Genomic DNA, 24823 nt, shown 5'->3' with positions numbered 1-24823 from the left:
TGGAATTGGTTCATCAGGGCAGTGCACCAGGAAAAACATTTCTGCAAAAAATCACATCCAAGGGCTACGCAAGAGGCAGAGACAAAGAACCATGACACAGAGTAGTGAGGCTGCCAGATTCAACAAGTATGCTTTAGATTTTAGGAGGCAGAAGTGAACTCACCTTTTGTCAGTGTTGGGGGATTGAGGGTTTTTTTCTCTTCATTTTATGTTTTTCTCTTTTGACAGTGACAGTTCTGGAGATATTTGTGTTATTGTCTGTCTCAGAATAGAAGGGAGTGAAGCCTTTTTGCCAGGATTTAGCTGAAAACGCCTAGACGACCAGTAATTCTACTTTCTGTGTCCTGGTCCCTGTAATTTGAAATGACATGCACTGGGCTATTCAAAAGACAAGATCTACAGTGAGGATTGAAGGAAACAATACTGCAGATATGATACCTTCTACAACAATACTGCAGATATGACACCTTCTAAATGTGATAGATTTAACTTTCAAATGGGTTGGTTTAGTCTGATATTTTCAAAGCTTAATCCTTTGTCTTTGGATTCATTAGTAGTGACCCTTCCAGAATTAAAAAATGATCTTGTAAGTGGCACTTCTGAATTGATCCTCAGCAAAGGTTATTTTTCTGGAAATATTTCTGAACTATTACTTTGTTAAGCAGTTGCATTTCAGATTTCATTGCTCATCTAAGTTCAGGTTATTGTGTGAGTGGAGTGCCTTTATTCCCACATCCTCAGAAGCAGCGGAGTTGGATCACTGTGACACTGCAGATGACTGAGCATGTTTCTGTCCTCTGTCAAGCATCCTGGTTGTGTCTGACTAAATATCATTAGAGCACAGGACTGAGGAAAGGGTGCATGATTATCCTTCCTGTTGAATTATTTACTATGGTTTTGGTCTGTGCTAGCCAGTCCTACCCTGAACTGCATTTGGGCCCAATGCAATAACCCACAGGGACCGAGGGCTGTTTCCAGCAGGACAACTCTTCCTGTGGTAGGAGGTTAGCTGGCTGGATGTGAATTAAAACAAGCCCCTTGCCTCTGGGGCTGTAAAACATCTGATCTGTTTTACTTACTGGTATAAACATGGGCTATCTCAGCTCTCCCAGGAATTCCTAGACTTGGTGAATGCTCATATCTGTTTTGAAACTTTTTGTCATGCATTAGGGACAGACAACAGTCCAACGGGTCAGTGTTCAGGGACAGAGAAATGTTCCAGGTTTGAAATATAAACAAAATCTAACAGCAACCATGTGGGATCTCTCAGTGAGATTGGGAAATTTTTGCTTTATGTATTCCTTCAACTTCTCTTAAGTATGCAAAGTACAGCATGTGGTGGCGTAAGATGACTTATGATAATCATCTAGTATTTATTTTTCTTGGATGTAATTTCTGCATAAATAGATGTGAAATCCCAATTTATTTCGTTATCATCCCTGGCTACTTGTTTGTTTTGTCTGTGAAACTCCTCTGTGAGTTGCTGCATCAACATTCATTGTGCAATGCTGTTATTTACTGTGTAACAGGTTGAGAACAGCCGTGGGTTTTCCTGTAAAAGTTACATTTTTTTTTGGCTGACATGACGTGCAGTGCTGTGCCAAGAAAAAAAGCATTCCTTATTAGCTTGATGCGTGCAGGTATGCGTCTTCATACATATGTATAAACATGCTTAATAAAGGGACTAGAAGTGCTTCGGCATCATCACCTTTTCCCATTACTTGTCTAACCACAGATACTGCAGTCCCTGTTCAGGCTGCAACTAGTCTGTCTGTGTGGGCATGCATGACAGCACAACTTCACTTAAGTCTTCATTGCTCTTGCCCCTGTGAGTAAGAACTCAGTGGCATGATTTCTGCTTGTCTTTTAGCCTTGTGATATTTACTCTCTATTTCTAAAATGGTCAAAACTTGTGAATATTGAGATACGTCTTGAGTGCGCGGCATCATACTATGAGCTATCAGTTGTTGCAGGGTACAGATGTGGCTGTCACTGCCAGCTTTGGCTCTGTATTTGTGCCACTTCTTTTCCTCCTGAATGCTGGCTTAGGTCTCAAAGTACTGCCCTATTCTTAAGTTAATCCACTCTGATCTCCCCAGAATTTACTGGCTTAGCCACTATATTACTCTGGCACAGCTGTATCGTCCCCAGATCAGCCTGTTTTCTGTCTAGACAGCTTAAAGAGCAGGGAGAGTAGGTACACACAGCCTGAAGCCAACTTTGTAACTTTTGGGGATTTGGGCTTCTCAGAAAAGGTTATTATTGATGAGCTGCCATAAAATCTGGTAGAGAAAAATAATTGAGAAAAAGAAAGAATAAAACTCCAACTATTCTGTAGATACTGCCCCCAAATTTTCCCACTGAGAAATGCCTCTTCCTCATGATCTGCTAACATCCAAAGGATTTATTAAATAGTCCTACTACTGTGAAAAAGACTTCTACCTACTCATAATACCACTTCCTCCCCTCCAGTGTTAGGCATTCAGCTGGATTTTTTTGTTGTTCTGTTCTGCTTTTGGGAAGGCTTAAGATCTTTTCTAAAATGCCATAAGATGTCCTCAGATTTTCAGAACACATGAAGTACATTCTGACCTAGGCAAATATGAGACTGAAAACAGCAGAAGACAATTTGAGCAAGGAAAGAACTGTGATGTCATGACATCTGTGATGTGACACAGAGCTGTGCTGGAAACCTGCAAGCAGGCAGCTGGGAGGGAAAGGGTCCACAAGGCATCTACAGGGTAGGACCTGGCTGGGGAGGAGAGCGGGAATGATGGAGTACACCATTAGAAAGAAAGAGGAAGAACACGGGAGCCCTGCAGAGATTTCAGTGTGTCAGATGAACGGTGAGATATAAGGGACTGGATGAAGTATTTGAAATGCAATCTTCATTAATATTTTGTCTCTCCTAAATCAGACTAATTTATTTTATGGACATGGGGATCTGTTCCTACTGATATCTGAAGGTGAATAACAAGCAATTTAGTTTTTTTTTTCAACTGTTTCTTAATCAGAAAATCTCAGTTTCTTGATGACCTGTACTGGTTTTCTGTATTTTCCATTCTGAAGATACAAATTACCAAGTCACTCTTTATTTTGCATTTTCTATGAGAAAATTTCCAGATGATTTTCTCTTGCTTCCAGCAGATATGAACACTAACAATACCCAATGGGCTCATTGTCAAAACTTGTGTTGTGCCCCAAGAAAAAGATTAGAAACGCTGTGTTAGAAAGTTGGGAATAAACACGGGCCAAACACTCAGAAATTCCCCAGAGATGCTGTTCCTTCATATTCAGCAGATAATTCAGAGCAAATAACTGATTAATTTGGCCTTTGTTCTGCCTATTTTAATCTGTAAACTGTCTGCAAAAATTTACAATTTTCTAAAAAAAAAAAAAAAACAACCCACAAAAAGAGTAGTTAAAATAACAATTAAGATCCAGGCTTAATCCTCATTTCCAGCACCACAGAAAGCAAAGCATTTTCAGCTGAAAGTAGGGCCTACAAGAGTTAGGTAAATTGCAGATACAGACATGAAAACCAAGGGAGATGTATATTCTGGTAGGCATTTATTGATAGTAAGAAACAACATCTGTTACTTATAAAGCACACAAGCTTGTTGCTGATAGCACTGTACTCTCTTGATCACTCATCCTGCTGCTTACAACCCACCCCTTACGTCATTACAGGCATTGTTTAAAAGGACAGTTGAGAGAGGCACCTCAGCTGACTTGCAAGATTCAGCCTCAGTGAGCAAAGGTGTCCCTGCCTGATGACAAGTTTATGGAAGGAGTATGAGAGACTCTTTGCATTTACTAACTGTCTTTCTTCCAAGGTTGTCTCCAAAGGATTGTATGCTCTCTCCATGCCCGTGAGAATGTATTTTCCCTAATAGTTCCCATTGAGAAAGATGTGCTGTGGTAGAAGACTTCCACCATGCAATGGTCTGCGAGCAAACAAGTATTGGCACAAGCATAAATATATGTGACAAATGTAATGCAGTTATCTGCACTTAGAAATATAGCTCATGGTGATAGCTACAACAGTGTAAATTGGTGATTCCTCTTGAAGTGCTTCTTTGTACAAGAAACTGAGCAAAGACATTCCTCTCATTACTTAAAGCTGACTTTGCTGTTAATGCATCTTGTTTAGACCTTCAAAAGCTTCAGGCTCAGCAACAGGTTCAATGCTGTAGATGCTGTTTGCACAGCTGAATGAGGCACAGCAAGAAGAAGTTACTCTATCAGAAGTGAAGAATCGTATCTCTTATTTTGAAAAAGCTATTCTTTTTCTAGGAAGCTGTATCTAGTCAGCACATGCATAGGTTGTGTTGCTCTCAGAAAAATGCATTTGTCGTGCTATATACTGTAATTCATCACTGCTTTGGCGATTGCGGTTCAGGAACACTTTTTAATTGTGACAGAAATGCAAACAAAACTTGCCAGTGCTAAATCAGGAGCCTAAGCCAAGAGCTTTTGGATCAGCAGAGCGTGTGGCTCTGCCTAACGAAGGGCCCCGGGCAGTGCGACCAGAGCCAATGCACACGGCCCCACAGGCTGCAGTGGCTTCACAGCACAGCTTGTATTTGGTAGAGCCCGGTTTGAAGTATGTCCTGCCCAAGAGTTGACACATTTTGACATATCCCGTGGCAATAAACAAAATGAACCATGACACATCTCATTTGGTCTGCGCATCACAGGGCCTGATGCTGACGAGGGTGACAGTCTGCCCCTGGCACTGGAGCCGTCCGGCCTCACACTCTGTCATGGTCTGGCGGGCAGCGAAGTCGCTCACGGCAGCACAGACCCGGATGCCGCCCTCCTCGCACGGCGCATCTTCGTCGCACACACAGCTGTTGGATTGAGCTGAGCAAGGGCACAGAGGAAAAGGCACTGACTCAATGCAAAGCGGACCAAACCATTCCTAGCAAAATGTTACTTGGAGTAACAGCAACGTGCAGAGGGAGCTCTTCCCAGCCAGTTGTAACATGAGCTGGCATTCGGGTCTGTTGGAATAACTAGAAGCACCAACAGACGGTGCTGGCTGCAACGGGAGCTCAGTGTGGACAGCATGCCTTCCTCCTCAGCTAGCTTGGCTGTGCTTGTGGGAAAGCTTCATCAGCTGTATGGCTTATTGCTCTCAGTGATACCTCTGATGTTACTGCTGAAAGTCTGCTAACACCAGTTTGTGAACCTACTGCTCTGGATTCCAAATACCATGTACAATAAGAGGTCTGTCCTTGGAAAGTAACAAACCAGTCAGGCACACACAACTTGTATTTTTACTTATCTATTGGCAGTGTCTCTACAACAAAAGGATTTGCTCCTACAAATAAATGTGTATAGCTGTATCATGCCAACATCTAAATAATCATGTAAGGAGATTTACTTCTCACAACCATGTCTTTGTTTCAGTGTGGTATGTTTGTCTCTGCTGAAGCTCCATCCAGTTTTGTTACTTTTTTTTTTTTATCTGTTCAGTTTTGGTAGACAAAATAGACAAATTCCTATCAAGCAATCTTTTTCACTGTAAAAATATAACAGTAACTGTGCCTCCTATCTGGGGCACTTCTGAAAACGTAATTTACTCCTTTACCTTTCCATTTCTGCCAGCCCTCCATTAAATGCACTGTAATGGAGAACACTCAGGGAAATTAAATCAGGGAATATGAGAACTTCCACTGAACACAGATTGCAAAAGATTGGGCCTCTTTCCTATGGAGGAATATTCCTTCACCTTTGCTCACAATATGAGAAACTGGGGATATGCAGCGAAGTACAAACAAAAACAAGTGGCTTTTCTAGGTGGTACAGAACAAAACAGTCAATTCCTTGCCACAGGATACAGCTGGAAAGACAGCTCATCCAATTCCAGGAAAAGCCTAGCTGTTCTTGAGGGCAGCAAAGACTCCTGCAGGTATTGAGTTGGGGAGCTTAAAACAGTGAAAAAAGAGTAAGGCAAAAGCTTCACGCATAACTTCCCAAGGAACATCAAATCAGATAACCCATTGAGGAGGGAGTAGGGTAAGCTTTTCCTGTAGAACGCTCACTCTGTTACTCTCCCCCACGGGGGTTTCTTTTCCTTCCTGCCATACTCAGACACCAAACCCTGGGTGAATGGCTTGAATGCACTCAGCAGTAGTGTGTGCCCTATGCTGCTGGGACAGTTGGAGGTGCTGCATGAGCACAGGGTCGTCACCACTGTAATAGAGTGTAAATGGGGTTATGAACTTCATTTTGTTCATATAAACAAATTTCACTTAAAATCATGAAGAATCTCTCACCTTCACATTTTTCCCACGAGCGGCATGACCCACATGATCTCTCAGCTGCCTGAGGTGTTTTGCAGTTCGCTGCATTAGTAAGAGAATATTTTCTACCCATGCACTCTAAGGCATACATCTTGCAAACAGTTAAAGGTATGTTTCTCTCTGTTCTTGGATCTGTGGCGCAGATGTCCAGGGAAGGACTGAAAATAAAAAGCAGGGATCACGTCATTTAAAAGTGTTTTATCTTGGTATGTCTTAAGAAGAGCTGAGAGAATGGAAAATGTTCAGTGCCCAATTCTTGTTTTTTCCTTTCAGTGAGGTACATTCAAAGAAAGCAGTGGTGAACTTGAGGCTTAGATGCATGAATAATTCAGACTTTGTTTTCCACACAATGCTGCCCCTGAGATGTTAACGTCCTCACTTGCCATGGGCCCCTTATTATTCACAATACCTGTACCTACATTTCTCGCATGTATTTTCCTTACAGATCTTCTGTTGACATAAAGAATGGGTTTAACTTTTTTATTCTGAGGCACAGCAAGAGCCCAACAGATATGTAGTGCCAAGCAGCTACTAACAGAAACTGTGCATCTGTCTCCATTACATCATTTTCTTGTCTGGCTGCACAGTCTATGAGATGCTGGGGCACTGATTTTTGATGTCAAAGTTATCTTTGCAGATATGGGCACAGGAAATTCTTAATTTTTGAATATCAGCTTAAATTTGGAATAACAGTGTGATCCAGTGGAAGCATCTAGTCTTTAAGTTATGTATTATATTTAAAACTGCTCAAAGGCCTTTATATTTGCCTGAGAATGGTAAATCTCAGTATTTGAGCCTTAAGGACAAAAATCTGTAGAACAGGCAGGTTAAATTAGCTGGAAAAATAAAAGTCAGATAGGATTGTGTTAATGTCTTTGCTTTGCACCACTTTATCAGCAGCAGAGGAGAGAGAGGCTGATTTCACCACTTGGTTGAACACAGGGAAATCTGATTGCTGGGAAAGAAACTAGGAATGAATGCTCCATTTTGCCAATCTGTGCTACAATGCAGAAATACTTCAAGCTATCTTGAGACTGCTGTACCTATTTGCCATGGCTGGATCAGCTGGGGAGAAGTCAGTGGAAATCAACGTGACCAGATGCATCAGAAAAAGGACAGTGAATCTGTGCTTATAAGAGAATTAATTAATTTTCACTAATTTAGAAAGAGACTGTTACAGGGGGCTCTGAGCAGTGCAATAAAAATTATTAAAGGCAAGGAAGAGTCCTTGTGTAAAGGGAACCTGAAAAAATTCGACAACTTCTACCCAGGTTGGGGGGAGGAAAACTCCTTTACTGAAGAACGTATTATAAGAAATGAAATTGCAGCTGTAATCAGCAAATACTTTCCCTGCTGCTATTAGAGGTGGGCAGCTTTTAGTTGAGACTGAGAAATTGAATTGAATATGATTAAAATCTTAAAACTGTATCCAAGCCCATACGTTTTAATATAACGTAGGCCAAGACAGGGATGCTACACAAATAAATGTTGAGGAAAAACTCTTGAATCTAGTGCTTAGGTGATAGTTTTTAGCCTCCAGTAGCTGAGGTTTCATCCATCTTAATGCACTAACTGTTCTATGACCCTTTCCCAACCTCACACCCTTTCAAACAGAAAAGCTTGTGTTCATACTGTTATGTTCTCTCTGTCCACAAAAGGAGACCAAACCAGTGGCCTGTTAGAGTTGGTCCCTCACCCTCACAATTCCTGAGATGCATTTTGAGTGTTGACCCCTTCCAAAACTCTGCCAGGTGCTGACTTAGGGATTCAGCAGCTCCACTGCCCATGATCATTCTCTGGCTGTAATTGGTGAGGGTAGATATAACCTAAGGCACTGTCATGAGGGATAAATGATCTCTCACCACACTGTGGATTCTTGTGCTGTCACTGGATTTGTGATGCGTCTGAAGCCACAATTCTTCCCACGTCAACTGTTCCCACCTCTTAAGCAGTAGCTGCTGCTGAGTGTCACCCACAGCAGAACAAACTGGGGTACTTCTGAACTCTGAGGAAGGACCAAGATCTACTGACATGCCTTTGTCCTACAGCATTAATAGGCTGGCAGATTGGTCTGTTTTGACAGATGATGACTTATCTTTCTATTATTAGATGTGTTATTTCAAGACAGCAAAAAAACATTATCAGTAATAAAAATGACTGCTATCTATCTTCCTGACATTTTAAATGTAATTAAAAAAAATGGGAACAGGAGGCAGTAGATTAATTTTAACTAAAGCTTAAATGTACTTATTTAATTTTACAATGTTATTGTGACTTTATCCAAGTCCTTCCCCAGTGTTGTGGACTCCCCTCAAATAACTTCACTGATCCATGAACCAGAGATGTTGTTGCCTCACTTTAGTGAGTACTGAGATAAAATGTGTAGGACTAGGTTAGTAAAACAACTGACTATTTTAAATATAGGAATAAGCTCTTAACAGGCTTATTACAGACCTCATGCTTGTGCAAGGCAATGTCTTCAAATACTGGCTAAGAGTCCAGTGGATCTAGAAAATCTGAACAAAAATCACTAATTGCAATTCTGAAATGTTCAAATTGTGTTAATTTTGGCTTATAACTAGTCACCATGCAAGGCATTACTGAGCTCTGAGGCTGACGGGAACAGTACACCTACTCCACTGAGAAATTCTGCTACTTTGAAATCACTGGAGAGGAGTTCAAAATATCTTCTCCCTGCTATACGAGGAAAGGACAAATCCAGTCTGTCATCCTAAAGTTTCCAAACTGCTTAGCTCCTGCTGTGACATAAGATGGCTGGATTTCACATATAAAGCTCAGCAGTGACTTCATTGGAAACTTTATCTGATCTCTGAAAACCAGCCAGATGTTGGAGTGTTGAATTCTTCGGCACATTTGGCTGTCAGCACAGGATGGTCTGAGGGGCCTCTTCCTGTTAATCTCTGTTTTGATTCTGTTCCTTCAACATTTTGCAAGGAACTGACAGTTCAACTCATATCCATACCTTTGTCCTGCACTGCTTATTGCTGAATGTAGGCCTAGATCAGATAGGAAATAAACCCAGGTCTGCAAGTTATGAAGTCAGGAAAGGCGACATAACTGATCTGTGCAAATGGCTGTGCAAATGGGAAATTAGATTATTGTGTTGTTAGTAATGCCGCAGTCCCTAGCAGAGAAAAGAAAGCTGCTTTATTTCCCTACCTTACTGCTTTGATGCTTTATGTCACAAGGGTCTCCATTCTAACTTTTCCTATGTCTTCTCAATCTTCAAAATATCATTTTATCTTTTTCCATCTATCTCACAGATCAAGTGGAACTGAAATTATTCCTTCAGCTTCTGTCATCTAACTGAATTCCATCATTGCTAAAACCCACTGACAGCTCTGACAACGCAGGTAAGTGATGAGCAGGACATTGACTGAGCTGTAAAGCAAACAAAGTACAATGCCTGCTTCTCGTGAGTAAAGCTTTCTAAACTGTCATGGAATGAAAACTTCAGAAATTTAATTGGACTTGAATAAAGTGAGAAGGTCATTGCTAAATCCAGCCTGAACTTACCCACACTCATAGGGCAATTTGCACACACATTGCGACTGCTGCACTTTCTCCCATGGCTGACATTTAGGCTCTGTCACTTCTGGTTTCACACTGGGAACTGAAGTAAAAGAACACAGACAATGCCAAGGGTCAGAAAAATAAGGGCTGGTAAAGCTCTACTCCAAAAGTAACCTACCAGCTGAGCATAAAAGGCACTGGATAATACAGTCATGACACAAAATCATATCCTGCATGTTCATTAAAAGTTCCTTCTGCACAGAAGGAACCAACAGTATTAAAAATATATGATATACTTTATAAAGTTACTGAACAGTAATTTATCCATAGGTCATGAGTCAGATGGAAAGAGCCAGGGTACTATGTTCAAGCTCAAACACCCATCTCGTTTCTGCAGCAGCTGTCTGTCTCTGCTAATCTTAGCAATGTTGAATCATTGCTAGTAACAGCTTTATCATTAGTAGTTTCAGAGTTACTGGCTTCACTACTGGAACCAGAAAAGCTAAGGCTCCAAAGCCCTGTGTCAAAATAGAGAGTCTTAATATTGTTATGCACTGATAGTAATAAAGCTGCAAGTTCCATCTTACAGTCCTTAATCTTCACTATTTTTTTCTAATTGTTGTACAAATGTAATGCTCCCTTAAGCAAGACTTAAGCAAGCTGTTTCAAAAGATGGAAGTATTTGAAACTTTCTAATCATTACTGGAATTTCAATACATGATGCAAAAAAAAATCCCCAACAAAACAAAAAAGGGTATGTAAGGCTAAGCTGAAAGAGTTGGGAAGTTGGCATCAGAGGTACTTTAGATCTGTGTCAACGGTTTACGGGCTGGTTCGGCCCGGTTCCGTGACTAGAAGGGCGGAGGGATCCGCGGATCCGCGCCCCCGGGAAAAAAAAGAAAATAAGGGACCCCGAAATAATTGAAAACAGTGGCAACAATCTGAGGTAAAACAAAGTAATTTACTAAATATGGTATCAACAGAATTTTATAAGGAGAGAGAATGTGAAATTGATGGTGGATCGGCCTTACCACAACGCTGAGATGAGAAGCGCAGGCAGAGAAGCGCAGGCGAGAAGCGCAGGCAGAGAAGCGCAAGCGAAGCAGCGCAGGCAGAGAAGCGCAAGCGAAGCAGCGCAGGCAGAGAAGAGAGCATCAGGTGACCTTGCCGGGAGTTATATCTCCTCGCTGACCGCAAAGCCCCCTGGGGAAACGTAGCTGCTCTTCTCCGCTGGACAGGCACCCGGAACTTGAGCATCAGCAGTCAAACCCCCAGTACATTGCATGATGTTATGATGTGGAATACTGATAATGAAAAATCATGAAACCATGACAATCTGGTACTTTTGTACTTCAGCAATGCTGAGCTGAACTATGTACAGCTATGTTAATCTCTCAGAAATTCTTGTGGTTAATGTGCACACAGATTTGATACAGTGATGAATGATGAGAATGGGAAACTCAGAGGTTGCTGCTCTTTTGGTCTAGGCCTGATTGTCACCTGCTCTTCATCTCCAATCAGGCTACCTCAGACAGCAGCTGGCTGACCAAAAGACAACATACTTGAAAAGTAGGAGACATGCCTGGGTCTACCCAGAAAATAAACTCCTGTGATGCACTTCGAGGATTGCAATGGCTTACCTGCCTTTTTGCACTGGATGGTTTTCATGTCAGGAGTCCACTTGAGACTGGGCTCACACAAAATGGAGCGTGCCCCTTCTAGATGCATGCCATGTGAACAGGACAGAGTTATTCTCTCACCGATCTCATATGAAGGTTTCCATGGATCTCCTTGCAGCCCCCCCTCCAGGAGAGGCAGGAGGCAAGCAGTTTCTAAGGAATGAAGCATTTGAGATAGCCACAGTGAACCAGTGGGCTGCAAAAAAGGGTTTTATCTCCTAAGTTTCTTAAGAAATCAAATCATAAGATTAGACGATGCTCCTGTAGGTATAGACTGATCATGTTAGCATGAGCTATTAACACATCACACCAGGAAAGTGAAAGTATATCCTCCTGCTACCTGCAGGTCTGACCCATGCTTCTGCTGAGGGTTCATACCAGTGAATAACAAGCTAGTATGGTCAGATCACAGAAACAGGGCCCTGGAACATCCTAAAGACTTAGTTCTCACAGTTTGATAGTGTTCAAGCAATATGGACTAGCCTTTGTGGTAGGTAAGAACGGCTAAGGAAGAAGAAGTCTTTAATCTCACTCAATATTGAATCATAAGAAATGCCTTTGGCAAAAAAAAAATCTTAAGGATAACTGACTAGTTAAGAGGAAAAGAATGGAGTGAGGAGACTGTCTAAGATGGAAAGCGATCCGTGAAGCTGTGCTTTTATGAGAAGATGGTTATTTGAGAGGTTTGTGGTTGTCCAATGCTGCCTTCTGGGCCTTTTACTCAGTTTGCTTGGCTCATACCAATAATTCTTGAATTCCACCACAGAACTGAATTAAAGAACAAAAGTTTTTCACACAGAAAGCAATTCTTGGACTTAACTTTTCTCCTTGTTCCATTTCCTGTCTTAAAACCAGCCCTCATGACATGTTTCTACTCAGTAAAAAAAACAATGTGGCTGCAAAATAAAAGCATAGAGCAAATTCTGTCTAGGGATCTAGGAAATACAAGTGTGCATTTCCCCTGTTACTACTGGAAAGCAGAAACTCAGAGAAGTTTCACTGGAATTCAGGAATTAAGTTGCATTTCAAAATGAGAAACAGACATACCCTGGCAATATCTGTCTCCACCCCGCCACTCCAAATTACTGCCACACTTAGCAACAGGATTACCAATGAGAGAATATCCATGTCTGCAAGCATAAACAATGCTTTTCCCAACAGGATATAAGTTTTCAGCATTCTGAAAAAAAATAAATAGGTTTCATTTAAAATGTATAATCTAAAAGTGATTGAGTCTCTGGAATACTGTGGACAGTGCTGGTTATCAATAGTCAGAAGATGAGATCAAAATGGAGATGTGGAGGGAAAAAAATCAGCAAAATACCGAATATTCTGGCTCCCTTAACTTACTAAACTAAGGTAAGGCTAGGTTTGAGGGTACCCTTTGCCAGGGATCTGGCAATGACACATCAGTGATGGAACAGTTCTATCTTGCCAATGTGTAAGCAGACAGCAAATATACCAGTTATGAAGCATTAGAGGAATACAAGCTCTTAAACAACCTTACAAGTGGATCAGTGAACAATATATGGCTTTGCTAATTCTTAGGAAGGCATATGATCAGTTCCCTCAAGGTAAAAGTTATAACAATCACTCAGAAGAGCTGGACTTCAGGACATACGCCATTTGTCGTTTTATATATTCCTCTGTTATATTAAAAATCTCCCTATTATAAAAAAAAAATAAAAATGAGACTACATTCAAAGTGCAGGGATTTACTTTTAGTTATTGAACCAAAAGCTCTGATATGAGAGACAACTATTGATTACAGAAAAAATTACTAGCAAAAGAGAGAGCACAAAATTTGGGACCTTGCTTCAGGTTGCAGTTGTGCAGAGACAACTAATGGGTTTTTCATTAATGCTTCAATCCTTTTATTGAGCAGAAATAAAGAAGACATAATCAGTACTCTGAAGAATTTTTTCACCCTTGTTATATAGGCCCAATTTACCTTTTCATGTCATAATTTCAACAGAGAATAAGAAAGCATAATAGTGAATCACGGGATATAAACTGCAGATCCCTAAAATCTGTTTATAATTTTGCTGTGGACTTTCTGGATGACCTTGCATAGTCTCTATGCTGTTTCCTCTCTTATTTCCTCTATATTAATACGTAATTCACAAGGCATAAAAGATTTTGTTTTGGTTTCTGTGTGACTTTATGGTATGCTTTTATTCTTAATAAAAAGTCTTAGCAAATGCCCCGTAAACTTCAGCAAAGGAAAACTGCTGAGAAAGCCACTAAGCAGTAGCTTTGATACTGAGCTTACCAGGATAAATACATGGCTGCAAGTGTTGAAATACTGCTGAGGGGGATAGATAATGGAGTAGTAGAAATAACTTACTTGAACAAATCCATTTGCCAAGAGAGGAGGAGGTGAACAGAATTCTGTAGGAGTTATTGATGTATCAAAACAGTGTGGCTCAATAAAGCTATAAAGTAAACAAAAGTATGGTTAAGTCTGAATTCAGCTTTCCTTTCAAAATGCTATGTTTCCAAAGAAGCCTAATATCAAGACTATCATATGTCCCATTTACATCACGATTATACTTAAAGCAGGCACTGCCAGGCTGTCTGAGAGAGTACTGAACAGAATAGTGTCACATTTACGATTTTTTACCCCATTTTCCAGCCATACTTTCTATCAGAATCACAACTTCTGAATTTCATTTTGTTTCAGCTTAAATGCAAATGCTCAATAAATGACCTTCTCTCTGAATTAAATAGCTTACATGGTATTTTAGGTTTTTAACACTTTTTGTATTCATACCCCAGATGTTCCTTTTCTGCCTACCGAAAGTGCTGCAGCTCTTCATCCTCACAGGGCCTGCTCTCATGCTGCTCTCCTATGCAGTCCTTCCCTCCGCCTCTTGGGGAGGGGTTGTTGCAAGTTCTGCTCCTGGTTTTCCTTTCCCCTGAGCAAGAGCTCCAGGAAGACCAGCAGCTCCAGTGTCCATCAACAACGCCTACGTAACATTTGAGGATGTTTCACATTAAACAGCTCTATAAGGTTGTTGTCCTTAACAACAAACAAGCAAACAAAGAAACAACAACAACAACAAAAACAAAAAAAAAACAACCAACTAAAGATGAGTCAAAATATGACCTTACAGAAAGGTCCAGATGGCAATCATCTAATTTCTCCCGAACTCACTATTTCTGTACCTATAATCCCATGGACTTGGAATTGCTTACCAATCCAAGACAACATAACAGTAGCTACAGCTAGGTAAAAAATTAAAGAACAGAATTTTTAAAATGTATTGGTAGATGGTCATTCAGTGCATATTCCTTCCTACTTATATTGCTATTCCTTCCTATTTATTTGTTTATTTATTTATTTATAGAAGGTTGTAGTTTGAGTTGTTAATATTGTCCACCGCATTTAACAATAATAATACAAAAGTTCTTTGTGAAGTACTGCTTGGACATGCAAAGCAAAACTCAGGCTCATGTGAAGATCCTCCTGTGATGAATGCTGGGCAGCAGTGGTTCATGCAGCAGGACAAACTCCAGAAGCAGGAGAACACATATACCGATTCTGAACTCTCATGAACGTGAAAAGTGCTGACCTGGCTGATCTTGCACGAGAGTTCCCAGCTCACAAGCTGCTCCAAAGGTGTAAGGCTTGCAGTAGCATGTGCACTGAGTTCCTTCCACAGCTGCCTCACCCCCATTCTGGCATGGCTGACATTTGCAGGGATCATTTTCAGCCATATATTCTTCAATTGATTGTTTTAGGTAATGCTTTTTGACTGAGGAGCAGGGCACTTCCTTTACCAGCTCGTACAATGGTGTTAGCTACAGAGGATAGAAAAACATTGATATAAAATAGTTATCCTAGAGATAGAATAGTGTGTAAGCACATTTAGTCATGTGAAATGGTTTGTAATATATGTTCCTGCACATGGGACTTGAAAGATGCTCTAATTTACTATCTGTCTAAATTCTTATTTTTAATATTATCCTTTTTCTGGAAATTCAGCTTTGCTTAAACAGCACCCCTTGAAGCTACTGGTTATCTTAGATATGTTTAAAAGTGTTTCAGATATGATATTACAGTTGAGATAAATGTGTACCATAAAACAGGCCAGCAAGGTATAAAAACCCTAATCTTTGCTAAACTATTTCCAACACAAAAGTCTGGATATCATAACATTTCACTGAGCAATGACTGAAGGCAACAATAAGCAAAAACATTTTGCATTAACTGAAAAGTCCCTGGCAATTCCTTTGGTATCACACCTTTCTTCAGTGTGTAGACTGCTTCCGAACAGAGTTTAAACAAGTAGTGGTGAATATGGTCATGATTAGCTTTGTGTGTCTGGCTACCAGAATACCCGGTTATATCAAATTTCTGCATGCACAGAAAAGGGAGAGGGATAAAAAGAACAAGCTGAGTGGAAGCTGCACAAATCTGCCAATATGCCTTTCAGAAACAGGGCTATGAGGAAACTGAGATTTTTCCAATGTTAGGATGATTCTTTATCCCTAGACAGAGCTCTGCTAAAGTTACTGAAGGCTTGTAAAAGTGTAGGTATTGACTTGCCAAAGGCTAGGCTGATGAAACAGTACAGTTAACTTCATGGAATTTATTTCTTGTGAATTTTTTATTTAGTTTATAAATTAATCTGAATACTAAATTATTTCAGACTACCACCTGATTAATCACCAGCTATAGCTTAATCATTTCTCCCCTTTCAGTAATCCCATCTGTTCATCTCTGCTTCAGGAAATTATCCTTACCTTTTGTTTAATTACTCTGGGGTAGTCTGTCACAGATCTGGCCCAAGAGGAGTATCTCTGGTTGTTCCCAGCAGGATCATCCAGATCTAGATAACTAAGGCCAGCAACAGCACTTGGGCTTCCACCTTCTATATAGGGATCTCCTCTAATCTTATTGCTGTTGCTTCCTGAAGATTTGGGAAGAAAAATAAAGCAAATGCCGTTGTTGTGATATTTGCAAATGGAAATAGAAATGATACATGCAAAATCTGTATTAGTAAGTAGTTGTCACAGGACTAATTGATGCAGATCAACTATCTATGCCTGTATCAAGCGTCCTACATGGATGATATACAAGAAATATCTGGTTTTGCAGGTGTCCAGAAAAAGTAATAGTTATTGGAAAAGCATCAGCTACATTTTATTGGCGCTAGGGAGCCTTTTAAAGTAGACATTTGGATCTGAGTTCAATATGTCAAGATGCAGCTCAACACAGCGATCAACACCTGCTCCTCATTTCAACAGATATTTAAGAGGAACATGGAAGCTGTAGACATAACTGTACAAGTCACTACTGAACATTCACCTGAAGAAGTCTGTAGCAGTTCATCCAGCTTAGAGCACTTTGTTTTCTTCTTCTTCACAATGAATAAGTTCCAGCCTGATGTGGTGCACTGATACATATCTGTTATGCTCATATCTGCAGATAAATCCATCCATTAACAGCACTGCACATAAAAGCACGTTAGGTTCATTTCTGAGCTGCGTATTGACTTCAAATGTGCATTAGAAAGAAAAAAAAATAAGAAGGCAGCTAAAAAGCAGGTTATGTTGGAAGGTCCACATGTTTCTAGAACCTACAGATGGAGACTGACAGATGGGAGGCGTTCCTGGGAAAGACCTATTGCTTCTTTCTTTCTTTTTCTCATCAATCTCCAGTCCTACAGCTTTGCTCCCCACTGAACATGTTTGTATATGTCACTCTGGTGTTTGCTCTGTTTGCAATATATTCTGTTTTTTACATTTTACCCAGCCTCCACTTTTAAGCAACGTTTAAGCTTTAATATTATTTGAGATTCAGATTGGCCCTACAACTCTATTTTAGTCTGGTGAGGTCCTGAAACAACTGGGATAACTTGGCTACTTAGAGCACCCCAGGTCACACAGGCAGATCTTTGACTAAACACTGTAGTTTGAAACTTTTTATAACCTTCTTTCTTTTGCCCATGAAGAGAATGTGATGACAAGTAGAAGTCTCTTTCTAGATTTTAGATATTAGCTGGAAGAACATCCAAAGAAATTTTTATTCTTGTTTGTTCATTCTATTTCTGGTAAGAAATACTTGGTACTCTACCTTCTGCTTTCATTTTGTCAGTGTCCATATAAAATATAACTTTGTATTGTCCTCCTAGAGATCCAGAATGTAAGAAATGAGTCCCAAAATTCTCAATAAATCTTCGGTAGGCATTATATTCATAGAAAACTGGAAGGTTGGCGAGCTCCTTCCAGAATGGTTCCGCAAGAGTGAGAAACTCTGGGTTGTTGTTAATAAATTGAGCAACTTCCACAGTGTTTTCAACAACCATCAGCTGTCTACTCTGGGGAAAAGAAAATAAATCCATCATGCTTCATTTTACCAAAAAGATAGTTCCTATCAGCCAGATGATGAAGATGTGATATCAGATACAGAAGAAAGCTATATAGAATTGTTGAAAGCAAATTGGAGGAGAAAAGTTTTCCTTTTCAATCTGATTTTATCTAAAGAATCCTTCATTTGTAAGGTGCTGTAGCCATTTTGAAGATGCTACTGAAAATAAAACCCTACATGCCTGCACCATCACCTCAGCCTCCTGAAGTTCCTTTTGAATTTTGTTAGTCTAAGTCTCAAAATACACTGTTGTTAGAGCAGCAAGACAAGCTTATCTTCTGTTAGCATGGAGGCCATAAAATTTATATATTTGTGACTTGATTTTGTTTGCTGTGAGATAAAGGTTTTACTTCTTAATTGAGAGTCACTCACAAATTACTTATCTAATGCTTCATTTTATGTATGTTAAAGGCAAAAATTCTCTCTTAGTGGAGTGCTATTAGACGAAAAGATATTATAAGATAATTTAATCACAATATTATTTGAATATTTTCAGTCTAGTACACTCACAAAGATAGTAGAAAAAAAATTTGTGGAAGAAAATGGAAAAGATTAATCAGTTATAATAAGAAGCTGATGCTTTTCTTCCTCAGATATGGAGGAAAATAACTTGTAAATAAATAAATCACTGATAAAGAGGAGAAAGAAAGAAAGAAAGAAAGAAAGAAAGAAAGAAAGAAAGAAAGAAAGAAAGAAAGAAAGAAAGAAAGACAGACCACTTATTGCTACTCCTTTCTTTTTTATGTTATCAAACTTTGATTTACGACAATTCTTTGTGGATCACATATTTTCTATTATTTTTCTTTAATGTCATTTAGAAATTGACTTAGTCAGAAGCCTGATTTTTTTTAAATAATTTTAATAAGCTGCCAATCACCTTACATGTTCTGTTCTGCACTGCTTTGTAACGTGAACTCCAGACCAATCAAGTTGTTGCTGAATAGATCTACTTCTCTAATTACTACCCATTTCTCATCTTTTTTCCATGGCAAAAAGAACTCTTGAATACTTGTATTCACCCTGAAAGAGCAGCCAAGCCATTTTATTGGCAACCAAACCATTTATCTCTTTGAAAAGATTTTAAGGGATTTCTTTTCTGTCATGCCCTTTCTGCCAACAATCTCTGGGCAGAATTAATTTGTGCATCTCTCTATAAAAGTGCATGAAAAAAATGACTGAAATATTTATGCAAAATTCAAATCTACAGCGACAATTCATACATACCTTATGACTCTGTTGCTCATTTTTCTTCTCTGAATAACTGTGTCCACTGTTTGATTTTTTATTCTTTTCTTTGTGTTTCATATATGACCAGCTACTGTTGAAAAATTCATAACTGAAATCATTCTGAATTTTAACCTAGAAAATGAAAGATAAAATTCTGTATAAAGAGGTTCATGAAGGATGTTAAAAATGATATAAAGTAGAGCAAGTCCTTCCTGGTGCAAAAATTGGAAGTGTTTTTCAGGCTGAATCCATTTCAGATTTCGTAAAATGTTGTGAAAACTATTGAAAAGTGTATTACTTTTCAATAGTGTTACTCTCCTACAGGATGAGAGGTGATAGCCTTAAGTTGCACCAGGGAAGGTTCAGACTGGATATTAGGGAAAGTTTCTTCCCATGAAGAGTGGTAATGCATTGGAAGAGGCTGCCTAGGGAGGTGGTGGAGTTACTGTCCCTGGAGGTGGTCAAGAAATGTGTAAATGTGGTTCTAAGATACACGTTCAGTGGGCATTGTGGTGGTGGGTTGGTGGTTGGGCTAGATGATCTTAGTGGTCCTTTCCAGTCTTAATAATTACATAATTCTGTGGCATGTGTGTACATATGTATATATACATGTAAGTTTGTATATGAAGTATTTATGTTACATAGCAAAGTACATTAATGATTGCTTGGCCTACTTTTGATAAGAAGGAGACAAACCAAATCCCTGAGACAGTGATTTGAAATAAAGCGTCTCAATGGAAGATCTCCACAAAGTATTCCAAAGCCAGGTGCCCATCATATTTCTTAAGGTTCAAGTTGCAGCTTATCCAAAAGAGGTGGCTTTATGTTCTAGCTGTGAGAGAGTTAGAAATCACAGAATCACAGAATCACAGAATTGTAGGGGTTGGAAGGGACCTCTAGAGATCATCGAGACCAACCCCCCTGCCAAAGCAGGTTCCCTACACCAGGTTGCACAGGTAGGCGTCCAGGCAAGACCTGAATATCTCCAGGGAAATCATATCTGAGCAATTATATTTTTTTTCTTTCCATTTTAGCAAGACATAAGCTAGCTTATTTCAAAATAGTAAGCATATGTATACACCTTTGAAATAATTATATAGCTTAATTTATTTATTTTAGCTTTTAATATACCAGATTCTTTCAGCATGAACTGACACAATGTTCACAAAGCACTTAGTGTCATATGGCCCACAAGTCTGGTGGCACTGAAACGTTTTGCTATTGGCAATAGCATTAGTTTGATATAACTCCAGCCAGCAGATGTACAGTGGCAAAGGATTCTTCTCTCTGCATTTAATTCTGTGAGAGATGAAGCACAGCCACAGTTCCTGGGGTTTCTGCAGAGAGGGAACAGGCATAATTCATCTATGTTTAGGGAAGCCTATCTGCCAAGGGACCCTGCAAGATTTCTCATTCTCCCCATTATAATCGTTACTCTAAACACAAAGTTGTGCTTAATGGAAACATACCTGGAAGGTATAAGCAAGAACACTTTCACTCAGCCTGTAGTATTCTCTCCCATCCCCACTGAAGACTTTTCTGCATTGTCCTCCAAAGTTTTTTGTATGAATAACTCTTCCCCTAGACTCTCCGGTGACTGCATCAAAGCTGCATGAATAAAAGCATGAAAAATCAGTAAGACACCGAGGCAGAAATTACTCTACAGGAGTTAAAAGATACCATCCTGTTATAACTGAATGCTGTATCTGCAGGTAAAATCATAATCTAATTTACTTAAGAAAAGGGGAACTCAACTGACAGACCCTTTTATCTGTAGAACAAGAACACATAAGCACATGGAAAAAAAAAAGTTCTTAATTTTTCAACAAAAATGGATACACATTGATTGACTTTAAGATATTAATGTTTATCACAAGTTATTTTATTTTTATTTTTCCAGCAGTTCATAGCAACAACAGGACACCTATTCAAAAATATTTTTATACTATACCATATTGTATAATTGTATGATATAACTATATAACTGAATCATATCATGTACCAAGTGATGCAACTATGGTAAAGAAACATGAGATAATTATTTTGCTAGGCTGCATGGAGGACGCAAAAGTAAAAATAGATATGGATTCACAGCACTAAATGAAATAGCAGTAAACAAAAAGAATTAATGTTGCTGGCTCATTTTTTCCATTCTGATTGTTATGTTTTAATGGCTTACATTGTATTTCACATATTAGAAGATGTATGTAAATAGTAGAATAGGAAGCTTTATTATTTGCCTCAAATCAAAGAGCTAGTACATCTCAGCTGCATTGAGCCACTAGGATGATGGAGGCAGCTGTAAGGAACACTTTTCCATATCAGATGCTCTACCGTTGGCCCAGGAATTCTGTCTGTATAGCAGGAGCTTGTAAATACAATAAAAATACGAAAGCTTTTGGCACCAGAACTACTGAGGTCTGCACAGTACATTACCCTTTTCCTGTAAGTTCTGAATTTGGAGGTGTTTTATCAATATCACATACAGTCATCTTCTCTTCACATTGATCTTCATCAGTACCATCTTCTTCACAATCCTGATCTCCATTGCACACAAGAGATCTGCTAATACACTGACCTAAGAGGAAAGAAAAATGCATGAGAAAGGAGGAATGTTTGTTTAAAATGAAATATCATCTAAAATCAAAATGACCGTCCCACTTAACTGCAATGTTAATTAGCTTGCCATTCCCACAGTGGACTCAGGAGGGATTGTGAAACAACAGTAAATGTAGACATAAAGAAATGGTACGTAATACCCTCACGAAAACCACAGCCAATCAAGTCTTCTGATACATTAATAAAACTGTTTATTTCTAAATTTACTTCCTACACTTTCATCTTGAAGCCATATCACATGTGATTAAATCTGATTATCTCTCTGTTAACACCAAAATAAGTTTATCATATTTCTCTATGATAAATATCTGCCCAATGAGGTAGTGTGTCTTTTTTGTGAAGGTAACAGAAGTTGTTTCCATGCTAGATTAGTCTGGGGTCCCTCAGTGTCCAGGACCCAGGTGGTTTCTAAGATGTTTTAATATAGGCTTGATCAGTTTTGAGCAATGTCATCTAAGGTTGCATTCTTTAATTACCTTCTCTTAATTAAACACAAAAAAACATACTCCAAAGCGATTCAGAGAATTGAAAATTAAAAACAATCATATCTGAGGCTGAAAAGGAAAAAAATTCTTGCTAAATCAAATTTATTTATAGGTCAAGGATTCACTAATGGTGTTGCTCATTTCTAAACTCCAAAGACAACAAAGTTATATTTCTTAAGTTCAAAGTCCAGAAAACAGTGAAAAATATCTTGGATGGTACCTGAAGAGCATCTGAACCGATCGCCACAGCCATCCTCTGTTGGGCATCCCCTTGTTGGGGTGCAGGGTCTTGTTTCAAAGGCATCACCAGAGCAGGGGTTTCCCCCATACTGCCCATAAACCGCTACTGTCCGTCTCCGAATCTGAGTGTAAATCAAGAGATTTTAGAAAATTGAAAGGCAAAGCAGAAACAGTTTACTGGTATCAAGACACGGATGTTGCTCTACTGCTGTAAAGAATGAGGCATTCACTACTTTTTTCTAAGACTAACCACACTTCATATTGCCACAATATGGTAACAAATTCACAAGTTAATAATAAGACAACTACATGGTCTTTGGATTGAGCCATAAACTTGGTTGGTTTGTTCAATAATCTGATACGAAACCAAAAGAAGGAAAGTGCTGACAACTTTCAGTTTTCTTTAATATTATTAATAAGCTAGTCATGCCTGATATGAATTTACTAGTGTTCTTCCAAATCAAAATGCTATTGAGAGATATAATAAAATCTAGCATCAAGTGGGTTTCCTTTGGCTTCTAAAAAGCGAAAGTAATTTCCTCGCACATCTTTAATTTTGACCAAACCCTCCCTAACTGATGCAATGTAAATGAGAAAGAAAATGAAAGGTAAAATCAATAGAATTATACTTTAAAATTCATCAACTTGTTTCCATTGTGTGTAATATTTTGCAACAAAGTTTTCTTCCCTTGACATATAACCCCTCTGATGACAAATGAGTGGAAGTGGTACAAACCGAGGAATGTCTTGGTGTACTGAACAGTTCAGTCAACCTTTTTGGAGCTATCACCAAAACAAAAACAGCACAAATTATCTTACAACATGAATACCACAGCTTTGAAAGAGCGCAGAGAGAAGACAGACTGGAGAATTCCCTTCTCAAGGGTCCAGCAACCTTTCTTAATCTTCTGTGGAACGGCACTTCAGGTGCTTTTGTTTGAAACTAGGTTTGAGTTTAAAGATAGAACAGATTCTTCATTACTGGGGAAAAAAAAAACATATGTTTGTGAAATCATGCATACCTAAAAATGTATCTGTTTATACCTGTTTTTGGGTACAGCCATCACACTCGGACCAAGGGCCAAAAGAATTCCAACGGCAATTGACTGGATGGGAAGGGCTGTCCCGGCAGGGTTTTTTGCATTATAAAAAAACAAAAGTGGAATATTGTCGATTATTTCCATTCAAAAGTATTAGTGAGAAACTTCCTTAAACAGCAAAGCAGACCTCCAAAAAGAATGAGGGGAACCATCAGGCTCCCACTAAAACCACCAAGATTTGCATAAGCAGGAGGCATAGGGGGGTGACCTGCCCACAACATGAGGCTGGCTCAAGGCAAGATGTGGTTTGCGGGCTCACACCACTACTTGCTCCTCCTCCACTGAACAAAGAGATAAGGGACACCACAATTTCTTCCTGTCACCATGGATAACAGTGGCAGTGCTGATACCAGTGTCAGTTCTCTGCCAGGAAATTCATCTGAAAACACCTTTAGCCCAGCCCCATGACATGCAACAGGCATTGTCTGTTAAATTATCCATGCTTAGTCTGTACCATGCTATTTTCTAAATAAATATTCACCTGGAAAAAATGGGAAAGAAACCTGAAACCTCCAGCAACAAAAAAATCCCCAGCACCTGAAAAAAAAGAGAAGCAAAGCAAACTTACTTTTTTCTTTTCCTTATTTTTCCATTACCTCATGCAGCTATTTCAACTTTCTGCAATCTTTATACTACTCTGCTTGGAGAAATAAGGAGAATAGTGCACTGATTTTCTTCAGTTTTGTTTTGAACAGTACTGTTTTTCAGTTTTTCTTCTTTCTTCCAATACTGCCCAGTCACATTTTCAGCCAAGTATTTCTCCACATAAATTAATATTTCATTGCATTTGCCATATTCACTTCATCAGTACAAACTAAGTAAACAATTGTCATACCTTCATGTTAGATGAAGAACTCAGACATCCAGCAATTACCAGGGAAAATGCGCTTCCACTCAATTCAGCAACTGAAGGAGTCAGTCAGTCTGTCTGCTACTGTATGTCTCTGCTCATTCTGCCTTGCTGTTCAGCTTTTCTTTCCCCCAAAAGGTTGAACACTGCTGAGGAATTTTATCTTAATCCAGCTAGTGCTCTCTGGGGACACAGCTTGCTCTTGGAGCTGCCCACTGTTTTTAAGACACATAAATCAAGGCTTGGCTGGGCAGAATGGGGCTGGCAGAAAAATGTGAGGACTGCTTACTGGAAGAATGTCTTTATCTTCTCTGTCACTATTTTCTTCCTCCAAAGGAGACTTTTAGGCCAGTCCTGGTGTCACATACGCTGCACCACAGCTGGTCTCTGCCTCTAACAGGC

At 39.3% G+C, this 24823-nt stretch overlaps 1 protein-coding gene across 1 annotated transcript; it reads right to left on the bottom strand.

The window, feature by feature from the left end:
* Positions 1 to 3553: 3553 nt before the first annotated feature.
* Positions 3554 to 24598, bottom strand: C7 (complement C7). The gene is made up of 18 exons (XM_010725367.3): positions 24407 to 24598; positions 24053 to 24108; positions 23516 to 23591; positions 22452 to 22593; positions 21564 to 21705; positions 20597 to 20735; positions 19125 to 19259; positions 17607 to 17850; positions 16839 to 16952; positions 16274 to 16440; positions 15100 to 15328; positions 14322 to 14493; positions 13872 to 13959; positions 12572 to 12704; positions 11486 to 11677; positions 9849 to 9945; positions 6285 to 6469; positions 3554 to 4866 (listed from the first exon to the last, which is right to left on the bottom strand). The coding sequence occupies exons 1-18, from the start codon at positions 24410 to 24412 to the stop codon at positions 4679 to 4681; spliced, it is 2505 nt and encodes an 834-aa protein (XP_010723669.1). The 5' UTR covers positions 24413 to 24598; the 3' UTR covers positions 3554 to 4678.
* Positions 24599 to 24823: the final 225 nt, after the last annotated feature.

Source organism: Meleagris gallopavo, chromosome Z (assembly GCF_000146605.3).
Source record: "Meleagris gallopavo isolate NT-WF06-2002-E0010 breed Aviagen turkey brand Nicholas breeding stock chromosome Z, Turkey_5.1, whole genome shotgun sequence".
NCBI classification, from domain to species: Eukaryota; Metazoa; Chordata; class Aves; order Galliformes; family Phasianidae; genus Meleagris; species Meleagris gallopavo.
This window is presented reverse-complemented; position numbering and strand designations above follow the sequence as displayed.

Bases quoted from the DNA above. Each gene is read 5' to 3' on its own strand.
- C7 (XM_010725367.3), bottom strand. The intron at 16,441-16,838 runs GTGAATGTTCAG...CCAAATCTTCAG, and splicing joins ACTGCTACAGACTTCTTCAG to GAAGCAACAGCAATAAGATT. The intron at 12,705-13,871 runs GTAAGTTATTTC...ATTTTTTTTCAG, and splicing joins TGGCAAATGGATTTGTTCAA to AATGCTGAAAACTTATATCC.